Genomic DNA, 19,325 nt, shown 5'->3' on the forward strand with positions numbered 1-19,325 from the left:
TCCTGGTTCCTTCCTACCCTGACCACACAACAATTTTACGCTGGGGTGGACAAAGCCTCAGACAGGAAGCCCACTTAAGGGCTGTTTCCCACCAGCTTCAATTTTTAGGCTGGTGGGAAGATTGAGCTGGCATGGGGGAAGCCCAAAAATCAATAGTGAGCGGGAAGGGGGATGTGGGGCACTTCCATCAGAAGCCCCCTTCTGACTGGTGGTGCTCCCCCCCACCAAGATCCAGTGGCATCGAGACATCCTCCCCCCACCCCCAGCCTCTCCCTGGAGACCCCATTCAACCCCTTTGCATCCCCCCCAGCCCTTCCCTACCCTCCCCACCCCAGGATCCCATGAATTTACCTGGGTCTCCACTCCCGGGACCTAGGCTCCAACGTCCTCCTGAACTTCCTGCTCTGTCCATCACAACACTGTCGCTGCAGGGACTAGAGAACTGCCAGCCAACCTGATTGGCTGGCAACTCTCTAAGACAGGACTTCCTCCTCAGTGAGGGGCAGAATTCCCACCTGTAGCCACTTAATGCTCATTCGAGCGTGAAATGCACACGGGGCACTCGGAGTCAGCGGAATGTGTTTCCCGCAGACTCTTCGGAGGATGGGAAGCAAGACCCCACCATCCAAAAAATTCAGGCCTGTGAGTTAGCGCTAAGGATAAATTGTGGAGGTATTTGTCGAGCTCAATGGATATATTGGGCCCGATTTTCATGAACCCGATCGGGATTAAACAGAGGCGGGCATAGAAAAAAACTGGCTGACAAGCAGAATGGCCAGAGGACCCGCCTCTATTCCTGTCTTTGGCCATTTTCACAAGAATGGGAGGAAGCTGGAACTGTAATTTTCATGGAGGCAGCCAGACTTTAGCAGCTGTCAAGTTTTATCCCAGTTGCATGGAGGCATGAACCATGGAGTGGAGTTGGCAAGTGTTTAAAAGATAAGTAAAATGGTTTTTCCTCCTTTACAGTTCATCATTAAATGCTGTGGTGTGAGTTGTGTCTGTGTTCAGGAAGATGAGACATGACACTGCTATGATTGGAAGATGTAGCTGGATTTTAAAAATGTGTTTGCCAGATTGTTATTTCTGCCAACTGAGTACAGTGAAAGCATTGCTGAAGAAGAACGATGATATACCAGCTTGTACTTCTGAACTTTCATTCAACTCCACTCCAAAACGGTTTAGGACCATGCAAACTCCTCATGGGAAGAAAAATAAGAACCCAACTCCCTGCTCTCCTTCACATTCTCGCTGCAAGTACAAGCTGATGACTTAAACAAGGAGAGAGATAAAGAAAATGAGTATTATTCCAGCCAGATGTGGAACTTTGACAAACATCACAAAGCATGCAACCTGCCAGACCTCCAACCAGGAGAGCCAGTTTGGATCCGAGCCTAAGGTCTCTCTGGACAAGTGTTGAACATACACTAAATCCATGATCCTACCTTATCCAAACAGATAATGGTATGGTGAGACAGAGCAGAGATGCACTATTTGCCGCACAGAAGCAACCCTCTACACGGGCGCAGCAGTCATCTACTCAATCAAACAGACCAGAGATGCTGCATTCATTGAGACATCCAGCTGACAACCATATTGGTGAACCTGAGCCATCTAAAAATTCTCCTTCTGCCAGCAGAGACTGAGAGTTCTCAGAACTCAAATTCCCAATCTCCTCTAAAGGAGCTGAGCATCCATTTGGGTAGACCACCGCAGAGGTTATTCCGATAAAAAGAAATGGAAGTCAGAGACTTAGGGGGATGTAGTATAATGGGGAGAATCAGAGACTTGGGGGAGAATTTTCTCCCCACCGGACGGGACATTTGGGAGCCAGCGGGGAGCCAATCACCACCCGCAATCGGCTCCGCACCACCATTTTACGTGGGCGGGCCAATTAAGGCCCGCCCAGCATGAAGCACGGCTCCCAAGGATAGCAGGAGTGGGCGGGCAATGGCGGAAGTGCAATGACTGCCGGGTCCAACAGTGACCTGGCGGCCTGTTCAAATAGCGTGCAGGTAGCCTTGCAAAGGCTATTCAATATAGCCAGCAGAAGGGCTCCCCAGAGCGCTGCTGGAGAGCAGGCCAGGCAGGAGGGTAGGGCAGCCGGGCACTGTGCCCCTCGCTTTTCTGACGAGTGCCTAACTGTCCTCCTGGAGGAGGTGGCAGCACAGCAGGAGGTCCTCGTTCCGAGGGACGGGAGGAGGAGGCCCCTCCACATGACCAAACGTGTCTGGGAGGAGGGTGGCAGACATAGTCAGCTCCCATGACGTGGTGCGATGCACGTGGGTCCAGTGCCGCAAGCGCTTCAACAACCTCTTGCCCTCGGGAAGGGTGAGTACCGTGTTGGCATAGGTCACTTAACACAGCTGGTAGGCTTTCCCTCAGCCGCCACCACCACCACCCCCCCCACCAACTCTGAGTGCAGTTACTGCATTGAATGATTCATGACATGTGTCCCTAGCTGGGTGGGCCAGCAGATATTGCCCATGCCTAGTTCACCCTGAGACGGTAGTGCTGAGATGGGTTCTGCACCCACAGCATGCGTTAGACTGACACCCAGAGAACTGTTTTGGGAGCAATCTCAACGGTCTGCACCTAGGTGCAGTGCTGGAACTGCAAAACATGTCAAAGTCAGGCTGCTGACATGCTGGGAGGGGAGCTTCCAAGTGGCGGGGCACCAATCCATCTGCTGCCTTTAGCGTTCCACATGTTTGTGCCTCCTTGCTTTGCAAGGTTAGACCATTTGGTGACAAATGTGATCGAGGCAGCATGTGGGCAAGGGGGGGTTCAGTCCTGGCTTCTTGTTTTGAGTGCGCAGCAGATGCAGGGTGACAATTCACTGAAGCCCTGCAATGTCCCACTCAGGTGGGGGTGGCAGGGATGCGTTGAGAATCCAGGTACAGGGTGGACTAATCAATGCTCCTCTCTCCTTTTCAGGAGAAGACAGCACACAACACCGCCGAGCGGATGCAAACGGGCGGAGGCCAGGCCCAGTTGGCGATTATAACCAGATACGAGCAGGAGGCGATGGAGCTGAAGAGATGACATGCGCCCAGGTCCAAAGGTGGCGGTGAGGCTGGGGTGCCCACGGGGAGGTAAGATTGCCATGCACTGAGGTCACCATGTGTGTCCCAGCAGCCATCCCACTGTTGAATGTTCAATGATTGAAACTTCCAACATGGGTTGACCATTGATTATGGAAGGATGAGTGCATACTGATCGGGGGGCCAGGCATGCACATTGACATTGTCTGCACTGTAACTAATCAAATGTCCTTGTTCTTCCTTTCAGCATCACTGGAACAGGGCTGGGAGGAGGAGGCAGAGGGGCCACCTCTCACACCTGAGGGCTCTGAACAAATGGAATCACCTGCGTCACACCATCTCTTCCAGGCAGGCACCAGTGCAGATACTAGCACCTTGGTAGGAATTAGATCATCAGCTAGTGTCCTGGGGCACAGCGGTGAGGGCAGTTCACACTCGCTTGAGGTGCGGGTGGAGACAGAGAGTGCCCATGGTGCCGACAATCGGAGGATTGCTGGGGACCAGGCACATGGTTGGTCGGTGATGATGTGCCTCTGGAGTCATCTGTGAGGTAGCAGACGTTGGAAGTCCAGCAGGGTATGCAGGAGGATCTGGCGGGGACACATGAGACAACGCGTGGCATGGTGTCCGTGCTGGAGGAGTCTACATGGAGCATCACCGATGTAATGAGCCTCATGGCCAAACGCCATGCTTCCTCCATAAAGAGAATGGTGACGCTCATGGAGAGAGTCCTCCAGGAGAACAATCAGGGACGCTTGGGATTGCGCTCGGACCTGTAAGCCCTCACAGCGGCATTGACCTCACCTGGTCAGTGCCAGTGTGGGAGATGGATTGGGAAACAAGTATCCCAGCTTGGTGCCCATCCATCAATGGTGAGCAGGGAGGTCCGAAGTGACCTCACATTGGCGCTAGAGCTGCCTGTCATCTCTGCGGGCTCTTCTCAGGGTGCTCCAGATGAGGGGAGCAGCTCCTCTGCCCGTCTGCCAGTGACTGTGGGATCCGATGAGGCTGCAGCAGCTGGGGAGGTGCCAGCTATGGAACTGGCTGCTCCCTGCCAGGTGGGGCCATCAAAGGCTCCATGGGTCAGAGGACGTCCGCCAATGTCATTGAGGCCAACAGGACAGCAGAGTGAGCAGGCTGTCTCAGATGCCAGTGCCAGCGAGGGGGGAGCACCTAGACGTAGCACCCGGAAACGTAAACTTAAGGCACTTCAGGCACACCATGGGCTTCTCACTGGTGGTTTTATGTTGCCCGGTATGAGTTGATGACAAGTTGATGTGATGCATAACATCTTTGCATTCATTTTATTTTGTGCTTCATTTTGTTAATTCATTAAATGTTTATATGTGAGCATGGCTCAGGATGATTCCTTACTTCTGCAGGTGGACGGGAACCCATGATGTTATGAGTGACTTGTTTGTCATTGAGCTTTATTGACAAGGCACATAGTTCATGTTCCTAACCAGGCAGATGTTACTCTCAGGTATCGAGTGTGGAGCCTGCAGCTCTGGCATGTGTTGAAGGTCCATCTGTGGTGTGCTAGCTGAAAGTTCATTGGATTAAAGACGCATGGGTGTCCCTGCCTCCCTGTAGGTAGCCCGGGTCAGTGTCTACCCCCTCAGTGTTCTCCTGTACATGTTCACCCTCAGACTCACTACTGGACTCATCATGCGCAGCCGGAGCAACTGCATCTATATCTTCTTCCTCCACTGCATCCCCCCTTTCCAGCGCCAGATTGTGGAGAGCGCAGCATGCAACCACTATCAGTGACACACGATCTGGGGGGTATTAGATTTCGCCCCCTGGCAACGGCCCAGGCATCGGAAGTGCATCTTGAGAAGACCGATGGTTCTCTCCACCACAGCCCTTGTGGAAGCGTGGCTCCTATTGTACCGCTGCTCACCCTCTGTTCTTGGATGGCAGAGAGGCATCATGTGTCACCTTTTGAGGGGATAGCCCTTGTCACCCAGCAGCCAACCATCCAGCCGGGCTGGAGCACTGAAGAGCCTCAGCACCTGTGAGTGTCTGAGGATGTAGGCTTCATGGGAGCTGCCTGGGTGCCTTGCACAGACTTGTAGAATCAGCATCCTGTGATCACACACTATCTGCACGTTCATGGAGTGGAAGCCCTTCCTGTTGATGAAGACACCGGGCTCACCTGTTGGCGCCTTGATGGCCACATGTGTGCAGTCTATAGCACCCTGGACGCCGGGGAAGCCAGCAGTGGCCGCGAAGCCTCTGGCTCACTCTGTCTAGCTGGCCTCTTCCCAGCGGTCGTGGGTGAAAGTCAACACATGCCTGACCAGACCGTCTGTAACCTGCTTGATACAAGTGTGGACAGCTGATTGGGAGACTCCGCAAAGGTCACCCACCGACCCCTGGAAAGAGCCGGAGGCATAGAAGTTGTGGGCAGCCATGACCTTCAGAGACACTGGCATGGGGTGCCCACCCACATAGTTGGCACAGGTCTCAGGGCCGATCATCTGACAAATGGAGGCCACTGTCTCCCTTGAGAGACGGAGCCTTCTTCAGCACTGCACCTCAGACATATTGAGGTAGCTGCTTCGCCGTCTGTAATCCCTGGCAGCAGGATAGTGGCGTCTTCTGCGGCCCCTTCCGCCTTGACCTTCCTGTTGGCCCTGCGCCCCTTGTGCCTGTGCCTCTCCTCCAAAAGGTGGCTCCCCTGGAGGCTGAATGTAGACTCCTGGCCTCCTCCCCCTTCTGGCCCTCCCTTCCTCTTCAGAGGAGATGCCTCCAGTGGAGAGCACAACTCCCACTCCCAGGCTAAGGGAAGGCTTCCTGAAACCAGCAAGGCCCCAGAAATGATGTTTACCCCAGAGTCCTGACCTGAAGTCTGTTACTCCTGTCCAAGCAGCTGTGAAGAGTTTTGAAGCATTCCTGCTCACACAGGCAAGTAGCAGTAACTTTAAGCATTAAATGTCTGACAAACAACACTCGCGACTCCACTCACCCCTCTTATCCCGCCCGTGGATGAGGTTTATAAAAATGTGGCCTACCCACCTGCCCAATGCGCCCATGTGATGACCTGAAGATTGCACGGGTCCCGAAAAATCGGCGTCAGTTACTGGGTCAAGGGCCTTAAGTGGCCCGTTAATTAATGGCGGGCGCGCATCGGAGATCATCGCGTGCCCACTCAATGAAATATCACGATGGCGCATGGTGACGTCGGGACACACGCCCGACGTCACCACACGTCATTTTACGCGTCAGTGTGCGGGGCCCATCCCCGCGGATCAACATGAAAATTCTGGCCTTGGTGAAGATGTAGTTTCAGGCGTTAATTCTAACTGTGTGACCTGCCAATGGGACTCAGGTCTACATCATCACAGGAACTGATGTAATACCTCATGATCTTGCTCTTTCTTGTAGACCTCACGGCTAGGAAGCCACAGTAAGATCTTTCTTTTTAATAATGTTAACATTTTCCTGACCTCAGCAGACTGTAAAAATTATGTGTTCACATAATGAGATTAAGAATATTATTCTGCCCGCCTATGAACTTAAATATCTTTATCAATAAAATTGAAAAAGCATCACATCTTCTGGACATCTCTCATGTAACTTTGCAAGGTGTAATTTATTGTAGGTTTCATCAGTGCACTGAAAACTTGCAAATTATGCAAAGGGCAAAAATATCAATGAATAATCCATTTGTACATGGTAAACCATTGCATTGCAAAATAACAAGTCATCTCTTGTGCAGCTTATCTAATGTCGCACTCATTTCAATTATAGTTGGTATTGCGGAAAAATGACCCGATTTGAGACAGAAAACCATCTCCTTTCTTCCAGTCAAAATGTTGGCTTGTTTCTTGTCCGAAAGAGTGAAACATTACAGGGTTCGTATGTATTATCAGGTAAGAAATTTACAACAAAGTATAAAATGGAGTAAAAATAAGCTATGTATCATTAAAACAGGATCCACCAGATAGAGACACTGGACTTCTATCAGTGAATTAAAAGACAGTAATCTAATCAGTGAGTTTAATATAGCATCATAAGGTGTAAAAACAAACCCCATCATTTGAATCTCTTGATTGCATTACTGCCTTAAGTTCATTACCAAGATGGTATTGTTTGTGATAATTTTTCTTCTGTGTATATAGTAGCTTTTATATATCACATCTATTTTTAATGGTCCATATTTGAAGTTTGTTTATCTCTGATTGTTTATTCCTAATTTTGAAATATACTTACATTTTATATATTTTGAAATATACAAATTGTATGGTATGGTATGTGTGCTCTGCCTGAAGGCAGGCCTTTGGTTCATTGTCTGCTGATGTTTTATCCTGAGCTGTTTTCTTCACAGTTTTTGATAATGGTGGTTTGCTATTAGCTTCTACTCTCAGGGGCAGAGGTAGGAGGCAGGTCCAAACTCTGCCTCAGCCTGAACAGGGATCAAACCCAAACTGTTGGCATCATTCTGAACCATAGCCTTGCCATCTGGCCAACTAGTCTCCAACCTAAATTAAGAGCAAAATACTGCGGATGCTGGAAATCTGAAACAAAAATAAAAATAAAAATAGCTGGAAAAACTCAGCAGGTCTGACAGCATCTGTGGAAAGGAACACAGTTAACATTTCGAGTCCATATGACTCTCCATCAGAACTGAGGAAATATAGAAATGAAGTGAAATATAAGCTGGTTGAGGGGGGTGGGACAGGTAGAGCTGGATAGAGGGCCAGTGATAGGTGTAGGCAAAGAAGAGATTGCCAAAGATGTCATAGACAAAAGGACAAAGGGGTGTAGACAGTGGTGATATTAACTAAGGAATGTGCTAATGGTGACATTAAGGGTAGAAAGTAGTGTTCTCTCACTGAACAATTTCTCCTTTAACTCCTCTCACTTCCTCCAATTAAAAGGTGTGGCTATGGGTACCCTCATGCGCCCCAGTTATGCCTGTCTCTTTATGGGGTATGTGGAACATTCCTTGTTCCAGTCCTACTCTGGCCCCCTCCCACAACTCTTTCTCCAGTACATCGATGACTGCTTCGGTGCTGCTTCATGCTCTCATCGGGACCTGGAAAAATTTATTAATTTTGCTTCCAATTTCCACCCCTCCATCATTTACACATGGTCCATCACTGACACTTCCCTTCCGTTCTTTGGCCTCTCTGTCTCAATTTCTGGTGATAGACTGTCCACCAATATTCATTACAAGCCTACCGACTCCCACAGCTACCTCGACTATAGCTCCTCACATCCCGCTTCCTGTAAGGACTCCATCCCATTCTCTCAGTTCCTTCACCTCTGTTGCATCTGTTCTGATGATGCCACTTTCCAAAACAGTTCCTCTGACATGTCTTTCTTCTTCCTTAACCGAGGTTTTCCACCCACGGTGGTTTACATGGCCCTCAACCGTGTCCAGCCCATCTCCCGTGCATCCGCCCTCACACCTTCCTCTCCCTCCCAGAAACATGATAGGGTCCCCCTTGACCTCACTTATCACCCCACCAGCCTCCGCATTCAAAGGTTCATCCTCCGCCATTTCCGCCAACTCCAGCATGATGCCACCACCAAACACATCTTCCCTTCACCCCCCCAGCAGCATTCCACAGGGATCATTCCCTCTGGGACACCCTGGTCCACTCCTCCATCACCCCCTACATCTCAACCCCCTCCCACAGCACCTTCCCATGCAACCGCAGAAGGTGCAACACCTGCCCCTTTCCTTCCCCCCTCCTCACCGACCAAGGACCCAAACACTTCTTTCAAGTGAAGCAGCACCTCACTTGCACTTCCCTCAATTGAGTCTACTGCATCCGCTGCTCCCAATGCGGTCCCCTCTACATTGGAGAGACCAAACACAGACTGGGTGACCGCTTTGCAGAACACCTTCAGTCTGTCCATAAGCATGACCCAGATCTCCCTGTTGCTTGTCATTTCAACACACCACCGTGCTCTCATGCCCACATGTCTGTCCTTAGCCTGCTGCAATGTTCCAGTGAAGCTCAACGCAAACTGGAGGAATAGCACCTCATCTTCCGATTAGGCACTTTACAGCCTTCCGGACTTAACATTGAGTTCAACAACTTCAGATCATGAACTCTCTCCTCCATCCCCACCCCCTTTCCGATCCCCCTTTTTCCAATAATTTATAATTTTTTAAAATAGATTTTTCTTTTTCAACCTATTTCCATTATTTTTAAATGTATTTCCATCCATTGTTTCATCTCCACCTTTTAGCCTATTTTGATCCCTTCCCCCCACCCTATCCCCACTGGGGCCATCTGTCACTTGCTCATCCTGCTTTCTACCCTTAATGTCACCATTAGCACATTCCTTAGGTAATATCACCACCGTCAACACCTCTTTGGCCTTTTGTCTATGACACCTTTGGCAATCTCTTCTTTGCCTCCACCTCTCACTGGCCCTCTATCCAGCTCTACCTGTCCCACTCCCCTCAACCAGCTTATATTTCACCTCATTTCTATTTTTCCTTAGTTCTGAAGAAGAGTCATACGGACTCGTTAACTGTATTCCTCTCCGCAGATGCTGTCAGACCTTCTGAGTTTTTCCAGCTATTTTTATTTTTGTTCCAACCTAAATTGTTGTCATCAGTGGTTTTGTAAAGGGGCCTCATAAAAACATTAGTGAATCAGCAAAGGGACAAATGTCTATTTCAGGTGTGTGCCCTGAACACCTACAGAGGAGTCTTTACCAAAATGGCAGGTGGCAAACACACTGGCTGCCATGTGGACCCTTAGGTGCCTGTTTTTATGCCTGTAAAGTGGGCAAAGCATGATCCAATATCTAGGCCAATAGATAGTTGGGATTTCCACCACACTTCCAATGATGTTACAATGGTTTGGAAGGAGCAACTTCAAGAAAATTTCTGGTCAATATTGGGAAAGGAGCTTTACTTTGCATTTCAACCATTGGAGGAATCTATGTCGGCATTAAGTGGAAAATGTATGAAACTAGGGGTGATTTTAACTTTTGAATGTTCAACCACACATTTTCAAAATGGTGCAGGCCTCTTTGTTGGTGTTAGTTGGGTGGTAAGTCTGCTATTTTGATGCTATTACTGCGTCATTATTGCCAGGCAATAGAAGTGAAAATTGGCACTGGAATAAATTTATTATTCTTCATAATAAATGTAAAATTCACAGTAACCGATATAAATATGAAGTGCGGTGATTGATTATTAATAGGTTTTTTTCAGCTAAAGTTGGCGGTTCGATCATTCATGTTGTGATTTTACAAAAAGAAAATGGTCGATTTCACACAACAGAACATCCAGATTTTGACACTATTCAAGAACTGGTTGAACATTATAAGCATAATGCAATCCACTGTGGTATTAAATTAAATAGGCCAAGCAAAAAGGTAAGTTCAAGAATAAAATATATTCAAATAATTTGTATAGAATCTTAAAATGCTATTCTTTACTTCTCTCAGGATCATGAAGTAATAAGAAAGTAATAGGATGTTAAATAGCTTGACCCCAGAAATTCTCAGACCATAATCCCAGTGAGATCATGCCTTCCAATAATGATCCCACTGGAGTATACAGTTTATGCCCTGCTGGACATGGGCATGAGTATCCAGGCCACAGAGGGGAGGCAGTGACATAGTGGTATTGGACTAGTATTCCAGAGACCCAGGGTAATGCTCTGGGGGCCCAGGTTTGAATCCCACCACAGCAGAGGGTGAAATTTGAATTCAATAAAAACCTGGAATTAAAAGTCTAATAATGACCATGAGACCATTGCTGATTGTTGTAAAAATCCATCTGGTTCACTAATGTCCTTTAGGGAAGGAAATCTGTCATCCTTACCTGCTCTGGTGTACATGTGATTCCAGACCCACAGCAATGTGGTTGACTCCTAAAAAAATTGCCCTCTGAGCAAGAGCAATTAGGGATAGGCAATGAATGCTGGCCTAACCAGCGACACCCACATCCCATGAATGAATAAAAAATACAGGCCCATTTAAGTGATACCAATTTAGTTATTGTTTGGCAATACTAGGGAATGAAGTCAGTGTCAAATCATATGGATTTATGCATGAAAATAAATCTGCAAATATAGTGGCAGTGTAAGATAACCAGGAGTGCAGTGATCTAATATAATGGGATCTTTTATTTTTTACACCTAGGAAATAAATGGTTTGCAAGCATTGGTTAGATAGTATGACAAATATCCAATCTAATATATGTTAGGATGGGTATGCAAAAGTAAGAGTTAAAATGAGTCATCACTTAAAAGGAAATTACATAAATATTTGCAAAGGGAAAATACAGAAAAGGTATAGAGAAATAAGATTAGGATAGATATTTAGACTTGAATAGCCAGCACTAGCACAGGAGCAATGGGAAAAATGTACTCTTTTCCTGTACAGTGGTTACGGAAGTGCCTTGGCTTGGCATAGGGGGCATGAGGGGCTGGCCATAAAGGATGCGTAGACAGACATAGGGGCTGAGGGGCCTGGGGGGTGGGTGGAAGGGCAGAGCTTGGCATGGGGGCATAAAAGGAAATAGAGGTGGGTGGGAGGAGCATAACTTGGCATTGGGGCCAATGGGGGAACTTAACATTTAAAAGGTCCCCTCATGAACATTCAGGTTCATGACTCCTCTGAGGGGCCACGAACCACGATTTTTTAAAAACCTGGCCCGACTCCATGAACATTGTGGAGGAGTAGGAGATGCCCATCTCCACAATGGAACCGGCCAGGTCAGGAGTGTTGAATGCAGGCTTTTGACAGGAACCAGCCCGCAACCTTTAAAGGTACTCCCAAAAATTCCCACAGCCCGGGAATAGGGTTGGGAATCCTAGAATTGGCATCTGCCTGCCACCTTTAAAGGGCTCCCAAATCAACTCGACTTAGTGAAAATCCAGGGCAAAGAGACTGCAAAGCGACATAGATAGGTTAATGAGTGGGTGAAAATTTGGCAGATGGCGTATAATGTGGGAAAATGTGAAGTTGTCCATTATTTAAATGGAAAGAGACTGCAGAATGCTGCAATACAGAGAGGTCTGGGTGTCCTTGAGCAAAAAGTTAATGAGCAGGTACAGCAAGTAATTAGAAAGGCAAATGGAATATTATTGCAATGGGGTGGAGTATAGAAGTAAGGAAGTCTTGCTACTATAGGGCATTGGTCAGATCACACCTAGAATAATGTGTATCCTTTTGGCCTCTTTACTTAAGGAAGGATATACTTTCATTGAACCAGTTCAGAGAAATTTTATTAGGCTGATTCCTGGTATGAAGGGGTTGTCTTATGAGGAAGTGTTGAGCAAGTTGGATCTATATTCATTGAAGTTTAGAGGAATGGGAAGTCATTTTATTGAAACATGTAATATTCTGAGGGGGCTTGACAGGATGTGAGGGGAACCTAGAACTAGGGAGCACTGTTTAAACTTAGGGGGTTTCTCATTTAAGACAGATGAGGAGGAATGTCTTCTCTCAGAGGGTCAGTAATCTTTAGACTTCTCTTCCCCAGAGAGCAGTGAATATATTCAAGGTTTAGTTAGACAGATTTTTGATCTACAAGGGAGTCAAGGGTTATGACGGTGCAGGCAGGGAAGTGGAGTTATGGCCACAATCAGATCAGCCAAGATATTTCTGATATAAATATTTCTGAAAAGAAAGACTTGTTACTGAAACCTTTCATCTCGCACTCATCAGGACAAGTGCAAGAATACCAAATTTCCAATGATCACAACAATTTATACCACAGGAGAAAAGGGTGCTGATTGGTTAGCAAGTTAAATCTTATTGACTAAGGTGTTGCCATACAGAAAATAACATGGAACTAGAGGCATGTCATGGTAGATCTTAAAGTGGGTGTGATTATTTTTTCTGTATAAATTACTAGAGAGGAAATGATACAATGTATCATGTGATTCAAACTTAGGCCCAGGTTTTCACCCCCAAGTTGAGTTCACCAAATCAGTAGATTTCCCAGCTCAGTGAATCCAATCTTTAAAAATGTCTGCCCGCAGGTCGCATTTTCAGTTTGTTGTGGGGACAGCGGGGGTGCTGAAACAGGATCCCAGAACAAATCCACTGGTTGTCAGGTGTGGAGGCAGGCTGGGCACACAGCTTGCCTTTATGCCCAAGCACTAGGTTTAAATGAATAGAAAATAATAATAAAACAAAAAACATTCCTCCAGCCATCACTCCTCATCCCCCCAACCCCCCACACACCCCTTATGCCCCATCCATGCCAACCTCTGCCAACCTATACCCACACCCCATAGCCCCCATTCCTCTATGCCAACTTAGTGCTAACTCATGCCAACCCATGCCCCTCACCCAACATCCTTTGCCCTTAACCCCTCCATGCCAACTCAACTGGTATCCTTGGACAGTTCCTTGACAGCTTTAGCACTTCCTGGACAGCTTTGATAACTTTGACAGCTTCTGGATAGCTTTGGCAGATTTGACAGCTTTGACACTACCTAGATAGCTTTGACAGCTGGACAGCTCTTTAATAGCTCCTTGACAGCTAGATAGTTCCTTGACCACTGGACAGTTCCCTGGCAGTGCCTTGACAGCTGGACAAATCCTTGACAGCTGCACATCTCTTTAACATTTCATTGACAGCTGGACAACACTTTGATAGCTTGACAGTTCCAATGATATCGAGCACAAAAAATGCATAATCATGTTCACTTTTAACAATCCCAAAGGGTGCAGTACCTCTCCCAAAGGTGTCCTGGGACCCTATCCATCGGGTTACCCTACCTCTGGTTATCCAAACATATCTACCAAGTTCAGAACTTCTCTTACCTGCCCTATTCCGCACGCTTCGGGTTCCACACTCCAGTTCATCCAAAACCCCACTTCAGTGGAGGCAGCTGGTGATTTAATTGGTTAACTGCCTCCACAAATCACGCTTGCGTGAACCCCGGCCTGACTCCAGTCCCACCCCTGTGAAGATGGGAAACGCTGGGTTTGGCGGCAGGACTTAGAAGTTTCAGCCATTTCTGGGATTTTTGCCACAGCGGTGAGCCTTAGTCTCAGTTTGTCCTGAGGAAGCTACCAACTCAGACATATGCACAAGTTCTCCAACTATGTAATACTGCTACCAACTTCTCAAATTCTTAATAAATAAGCCCACATGTTTTGTGCTAACCAATCCCTTATGCATAATCGGTGCCTTGATGGTTACCTATAAATTAAGCACAAGAAAAAGAAAAACGCAACATCCAAAGCTCCTGGGTAATTCAAAAAGAGATGCACAACTTGAAATATTCCTTTGTTTGCAGAGAACGGGTCCCTCTGTATGAGTATATATTACTTCTAGCAAGTGTAAATGAGCCATGTTATGAGTTCAACTGATCATCTTAAATTGGTTGTTAGTGTAGCTATTAGCACACCCGGGATTGTTCAGAAAGTGCTGAATCACATCTAACAGTAGATGTTTTGTTTTGGATTTTGCATATTTCTGATTTACAGCTGATGTGTTTGCGATCTTTGAAGCAGCAGCTGCATTTAAGGATTTCCCTACATAGCTTAAAATGCTCCATCCTGCACTCAAATTCACCCAGTCTAATACGATCCTTTTCCTCAACATGCTAGTTAAGAAATCCGCTAATGGGTTTTCCACTACTGTCAACCACAAGCCTACCTTCACCGGTCAATATACACATTGGGATTCATATGGCTCTATGTGCTATAAGATTGGCTTTATTAGCAATCTTGTAAATAGGGCCCTAGCTATTTGCTCACCTTGCAAGCTGGATGTAGAAATAGAGCACATCAAAGATATCCTGTCAGACAATGACTATACTGATCAGGTCATTGTTCATGGTGTATCACGCAAACTCGTAAATGGCCAAAGGCTGCCACTTTCAGACCTGAAAAGTGTCCAGTCTACCTCAAATTACCCTGGAAAGGCAAGATATCTCAAAAATTTGAACAACAGGTTAAGCAAGCTGTTTCACACTGCTATTATGCAGTAGCATGCCCCCCGCCCCCCCACCCCCCACCAAAGTCCAAAAAGACATTCTGCCTGCCAGACAATTGATCAATGTCATGCATGAATTTTAGTGCTGGTGCAATGCCAGGTATGTAGGCCATACGTCCCAATGATTGGCTGATCGAATCAAACAGCATGCTCATAAAGTTGTTCGTAATAGGCAGAGTGCAGATCGTATTCAACCAGCCAACAATTGGAAAACCAAAAGCAAAATGTCAACCATTAGATGTGATTCCATGATTGAGAAACACTAGCTGAACGATCCCGAGTGTGTTAATAGTGACAATAACAACCAATTTAACATAATCAGTTGAACTCATATCGTGGCTCATTTACACTTGCTGGAAGAGGCATACTTTCAGACGCAGGGACCATTGTCTGAAAATAAAAGGAATATGTTCAAGCCTTGTGCCTTTTTTGTATTACCCGGGAGCTTGGGGAATCTATAGTTACCCATTGCTTACTCCGTGGCAACACCTTGATCAATCAGAGTCAACTTGCCAATCAATCAGCACCCTTTTCTCCAGCAGTATAAATTGTTCTGGTTGTTTGAAATTTGACATTCTTGTATTTTTCCCTGATGAGAGCGAGATGGAAAGCTTCGGCAACATTTCTCCTTTTTCAGCAATATTCAAGTTCTGTACGATTAGTTACCTGATCTTATTGAATGGCAGAGCAGGTCTGAGGAGCTGAATGGCCTACTCCTGCTCCTAATTTTTATGATCTTATGATCAAATTGCCTCCTTCTGTGCTGTAATTATTCAGTGATTCTATGAATATTAGGAACGTAGACCATGCTCATCTCCTTCAGGCAGATCTTAATGTGTTGTGAGATAGTGCTCATGGCTTGCATTTGATGTATAACTAGGATAAATCTAGTGTTATGCATGTAAGTAGGATGAACATGCAACCTCCAGACAGCCTTCAAGCAAAAACATTAAAGAAGGGGGAGATGGAAAGAGTGTTCTTTCTATTATATACATCTCTAAAGGTGCATGAGCAATGCCATGAATCCATAGCTAAAGCAAATAGGGTGTTGGGCTGCATTCATAGGACAATTGATTATTAGACAAGGCACACCATTTTTGTCCTTGTACAAGACCTTGGTCAGGCCTCACTTGGAATACAGTGTCCAGCTTTAGTCTCCTTACATGGTGGTCGATTTTGAGGCTTTGAGGACGGTCATTAGACTAATTCTCAGCGTGAAGCATCTTAGTTATCAAGGTCAGCTAAAAGAGTTGGGACTCTACACTTCAGAGACACATTGACTAGGGGTTGATCTGACTGAAATTTATAAGATCATAAAGGGAATATATAATATTCTAGTTGACAGTGCAGGGAGATCCTGGGGTCACAATTTTAAGTTATAGAAGGTGAGATCTTGATTTGATGTCAGGAGGTGGTGATCTTTGCAGAGAATAATGGATATCTGGAATAGGCTCCTGTCACGTGTGGCTGACTCCGATTTGTTGAATTCCTTCAAGCGAGAGCTAGAACTATTTCTGACTAGGGAGGATATCACCACTTACTAAAAATAGGCACTTCATGGAATTTGGAGCCAGTGTGATCACCAAGATCATAAGCATTCTAATTGGCAGGATGTGACTAGCGGTATCCTGCAAGGATCTGTTTTGGGCCTTCAACTATTCATTGCATTCATTAATAACTTAGATGATGAGATAGATAGTCACATGCCCAACTTTGCCAATAGAATAAATATAGTTGGTATTGTAAGCAGTGTAGATGGAAGCAAAATGAATATATTAAGTGAATCGGCAAAACTGTGGAAAATGGATTTCAATATAGACAAATATGAAGTCATCATTTTGGACCTAAAATGGATAGAATGGAAATCTCTAAATGGTGACAATCTAGAAATTGTGGAGGTCGAAAAAGACTTTGGGGTTCAGGTACACAGATTATTAAAACGTCATGAACAGATGCGGAAAATAATGAAGAAGGCTGATAGAACACTGGCCTTTAAATATCAAGGAATAGAATAGAAGGAGGTAGAAGTCAGGCTTCAGATATACAGTGCCCTGGTTAGACCATGCCTGGATTACTGTGCGCAGTTCTGGGCATTGAACCTTAGAAAGGATATATTGACCTTGGAGAGAATGCCATACATTTAGTAGAATGATACCTGGAGTACAAGGATCAAGCTGCAAGAAGAGATTAAATGAACCAAGGTTATGTTAGCTGGCATTTAGAAGATTAAGAGGTAATTTGAGCAAAGTTTTAAAGATATTCAACAGATAGTGTAGATTGGGAGAAACTATTTCTGTTGGTTGGGGAGTCTAAAACTAAGAGCCAAACCTTGCAGAAGTGAAATTAGAAAACACTTCTTCGCACAAAAGATGGGAGAAGTTTGGAACTTTCTTCTACAAATGGCAATGAAAGTTAGATCAATTGTTAATTATAAAACTGAGATTGATAGATTTTTGTGAATCAAAATTGTTAAGGAATATGGAGTGAAGGCAGCTTTATGTAGTTCATAGATCAGCCATGATCTTTTTTAATGAAAGGTACAGGCTTGAGGGGCTGAATGACCTTTTCCTGTTTTTATGTTTTGAAGATTAGTTTTGATTACCTAAATGGATAGGAGGGGATTTTCCTTGATCTGTTTCCCCAAATTGACCTGGATTTTCATCTGTTTTTTTGCCCACCTCAAGAGATTACCTGGATTTGGATGGGCGCAGAGTATAAACATTGTGATACGCAAGGTGTGGAATTGTGTGGAACAAGCTGGATAGACCAGAGGGTCTTTACCTATCCCTTTATCTATCACTGCTCGTATGTCCATACATCCCATTCTGACTAGTATTTACCTATATGTTGTATGTTGTTCCTAAATCAGTCATTATTTATCAACAGAAAAGGCCATCACTTCGTCACTTATCATATAACACTGTGGACAAATGGGAAAGACCAAAAGAAGAATTCACTTTAGTAAAGTGCATAGGTTCTGGTAATTATGGAGAAGTGTGGAAAGCCATCTGGAATGAGAATGTACCTGTTGCTATTAAAATGTTAAAAGAAGGTAACCATATTTTAAAAAAGAACATTTATTCTATTTGATTTAATTTATGATTAATTTAAAGTGGTCAGTTTTGAGTTCAAAGGGCTTAAGAACTTGTGTAAATCTTGCCAAATTGATGGTGTGCAACCAACATACAAATTTCCAGAGCTAAATCACTACCATAATTATTCACAGCTCCGAGTGAAAGTTTGGATTGGTACAGAGAGGTAATCTAGTGGTGGAAATCAAAAATTTTCAGCCAGTAAATAAAGGGGAAAGATGGTCTGCCAGATTCTCTGAGACTAAGCTGGAAGTGTCATTGACAGGGGACAGGAGTAGAAAGGAAAGCATGTGTGGAGGGAGGATGACAGAGCAATTAACATAGTAACAACAGAAATGTAGAGGGCTGTTAGTGCCACCTTTTCAACTTCCTCATTGTCACAACAATCCTGTAAGAAGTTGAATGATTTGATAAAGTGACAAGGTAAGAATCAACAGCTGTTCCTGCTCCCACTATCACTGGCATGTTAATGCAGAGCAGTATGAATTTGTAAGAGAGAGACTGTTCCCACACGTTGGGTGGAATTTAATGTAGGTCACGGGGGTCTCACATGCCTGCTGGAGAGCAGACAAGAGCCCTCCGCCGGCTCTTTTTGAGAAGGCCTGCCACAGTAAGCGCCATTCAGGCACTGAACTGGGCAGGGGTGGGTCGCCCCCATGACTTAATGTGCTCCCAGGAATGGCCATGGCAGTGTGGCAACTGGCTATCCAACCTGTGGACGAGCCCACTGCCTTGAGCGTTAAATTTCACCCATACTGTGGCGCCTGCCTTTCACATGGGGACGTGTGTGTTCTTGGTCTCAGTGGAATGGCTGACAAGCTATAAGTGCATAAAGGATGCTGGTGAATTTTGTCACAATATTCATCTTAATCCCTTAGAAAAAGCATCCACAATACTAGAGGAAAACAATGTCTACAGGAGTTAGGAAGTGTGGAGGATGGTAGTGGGGGTGGTGGTTTTTAAACTCTTGCCCTTCCCTCCCATAAGGAGAAACATAAGAACATAAGAAATAAGAGCAGGAGTAGGATATTCGGCCCCTCAAGCTTACTCCACCATTCAATAAGATCATGGCTACTCTGGTGTGGCCTTAACTCCACTTTCCTGCCTGTCCCCATCACCCTTGACTCCTTTGCCAATCCAAAATCTGTCTAACTCAGCCTTGAGTATATTCAATGACCAAGCCTCCACTGCTCTCTGGGAGGGAGAATTCAAAACGTTAATGACCCTCTGAGAGAAAAAAAATCTCTC

General features: G+C 45.6%; 1 protein-coding gene across 1 annotated transcript in view; it reads left to right on the plus strand.

The window, feature by feature from the left end:
- The window catches only part of LOC144679340 (tyrosine-protein kinase Src42A-like), a 47,782-nt gene that overhangs the window by 19,309 nt on the left and 9,148 nt on the right, over window positions 1-19,325 (plus strand). The window contains exons 2-4 of the mRNA XM_078539717.1: window positions 6,801-6,922; window positions 10,234-10,397; window positions 17,872-18,037. Coding sequence (XP_078395843.1) covers window positions 6,801-6,922; window positions 10,234-10,397; window positions 17,872-18,037 — 452 coding nt within the window. The remainder of the gene's footprint in view (window positions 1-6,800; window positions 6,923-10,233; window positions 10,398-17,871; window positions 18,038-19,325) is intronic.

The sequence above is a fragment of the Cetorhinus maximus genome, chromosome 4, assembly GCF_964194155.1.
Source record: "Cetorhinus maximus chromosome 4, sCetMax3.hap1.1, whole genome shotgun sequence".
NCBI lineage: Eukaryota > Metazoa > Chordata > Chondrichthyes > Lamniformes > Cetorhinidae > Cetorhinus > Cetorhinus maximus.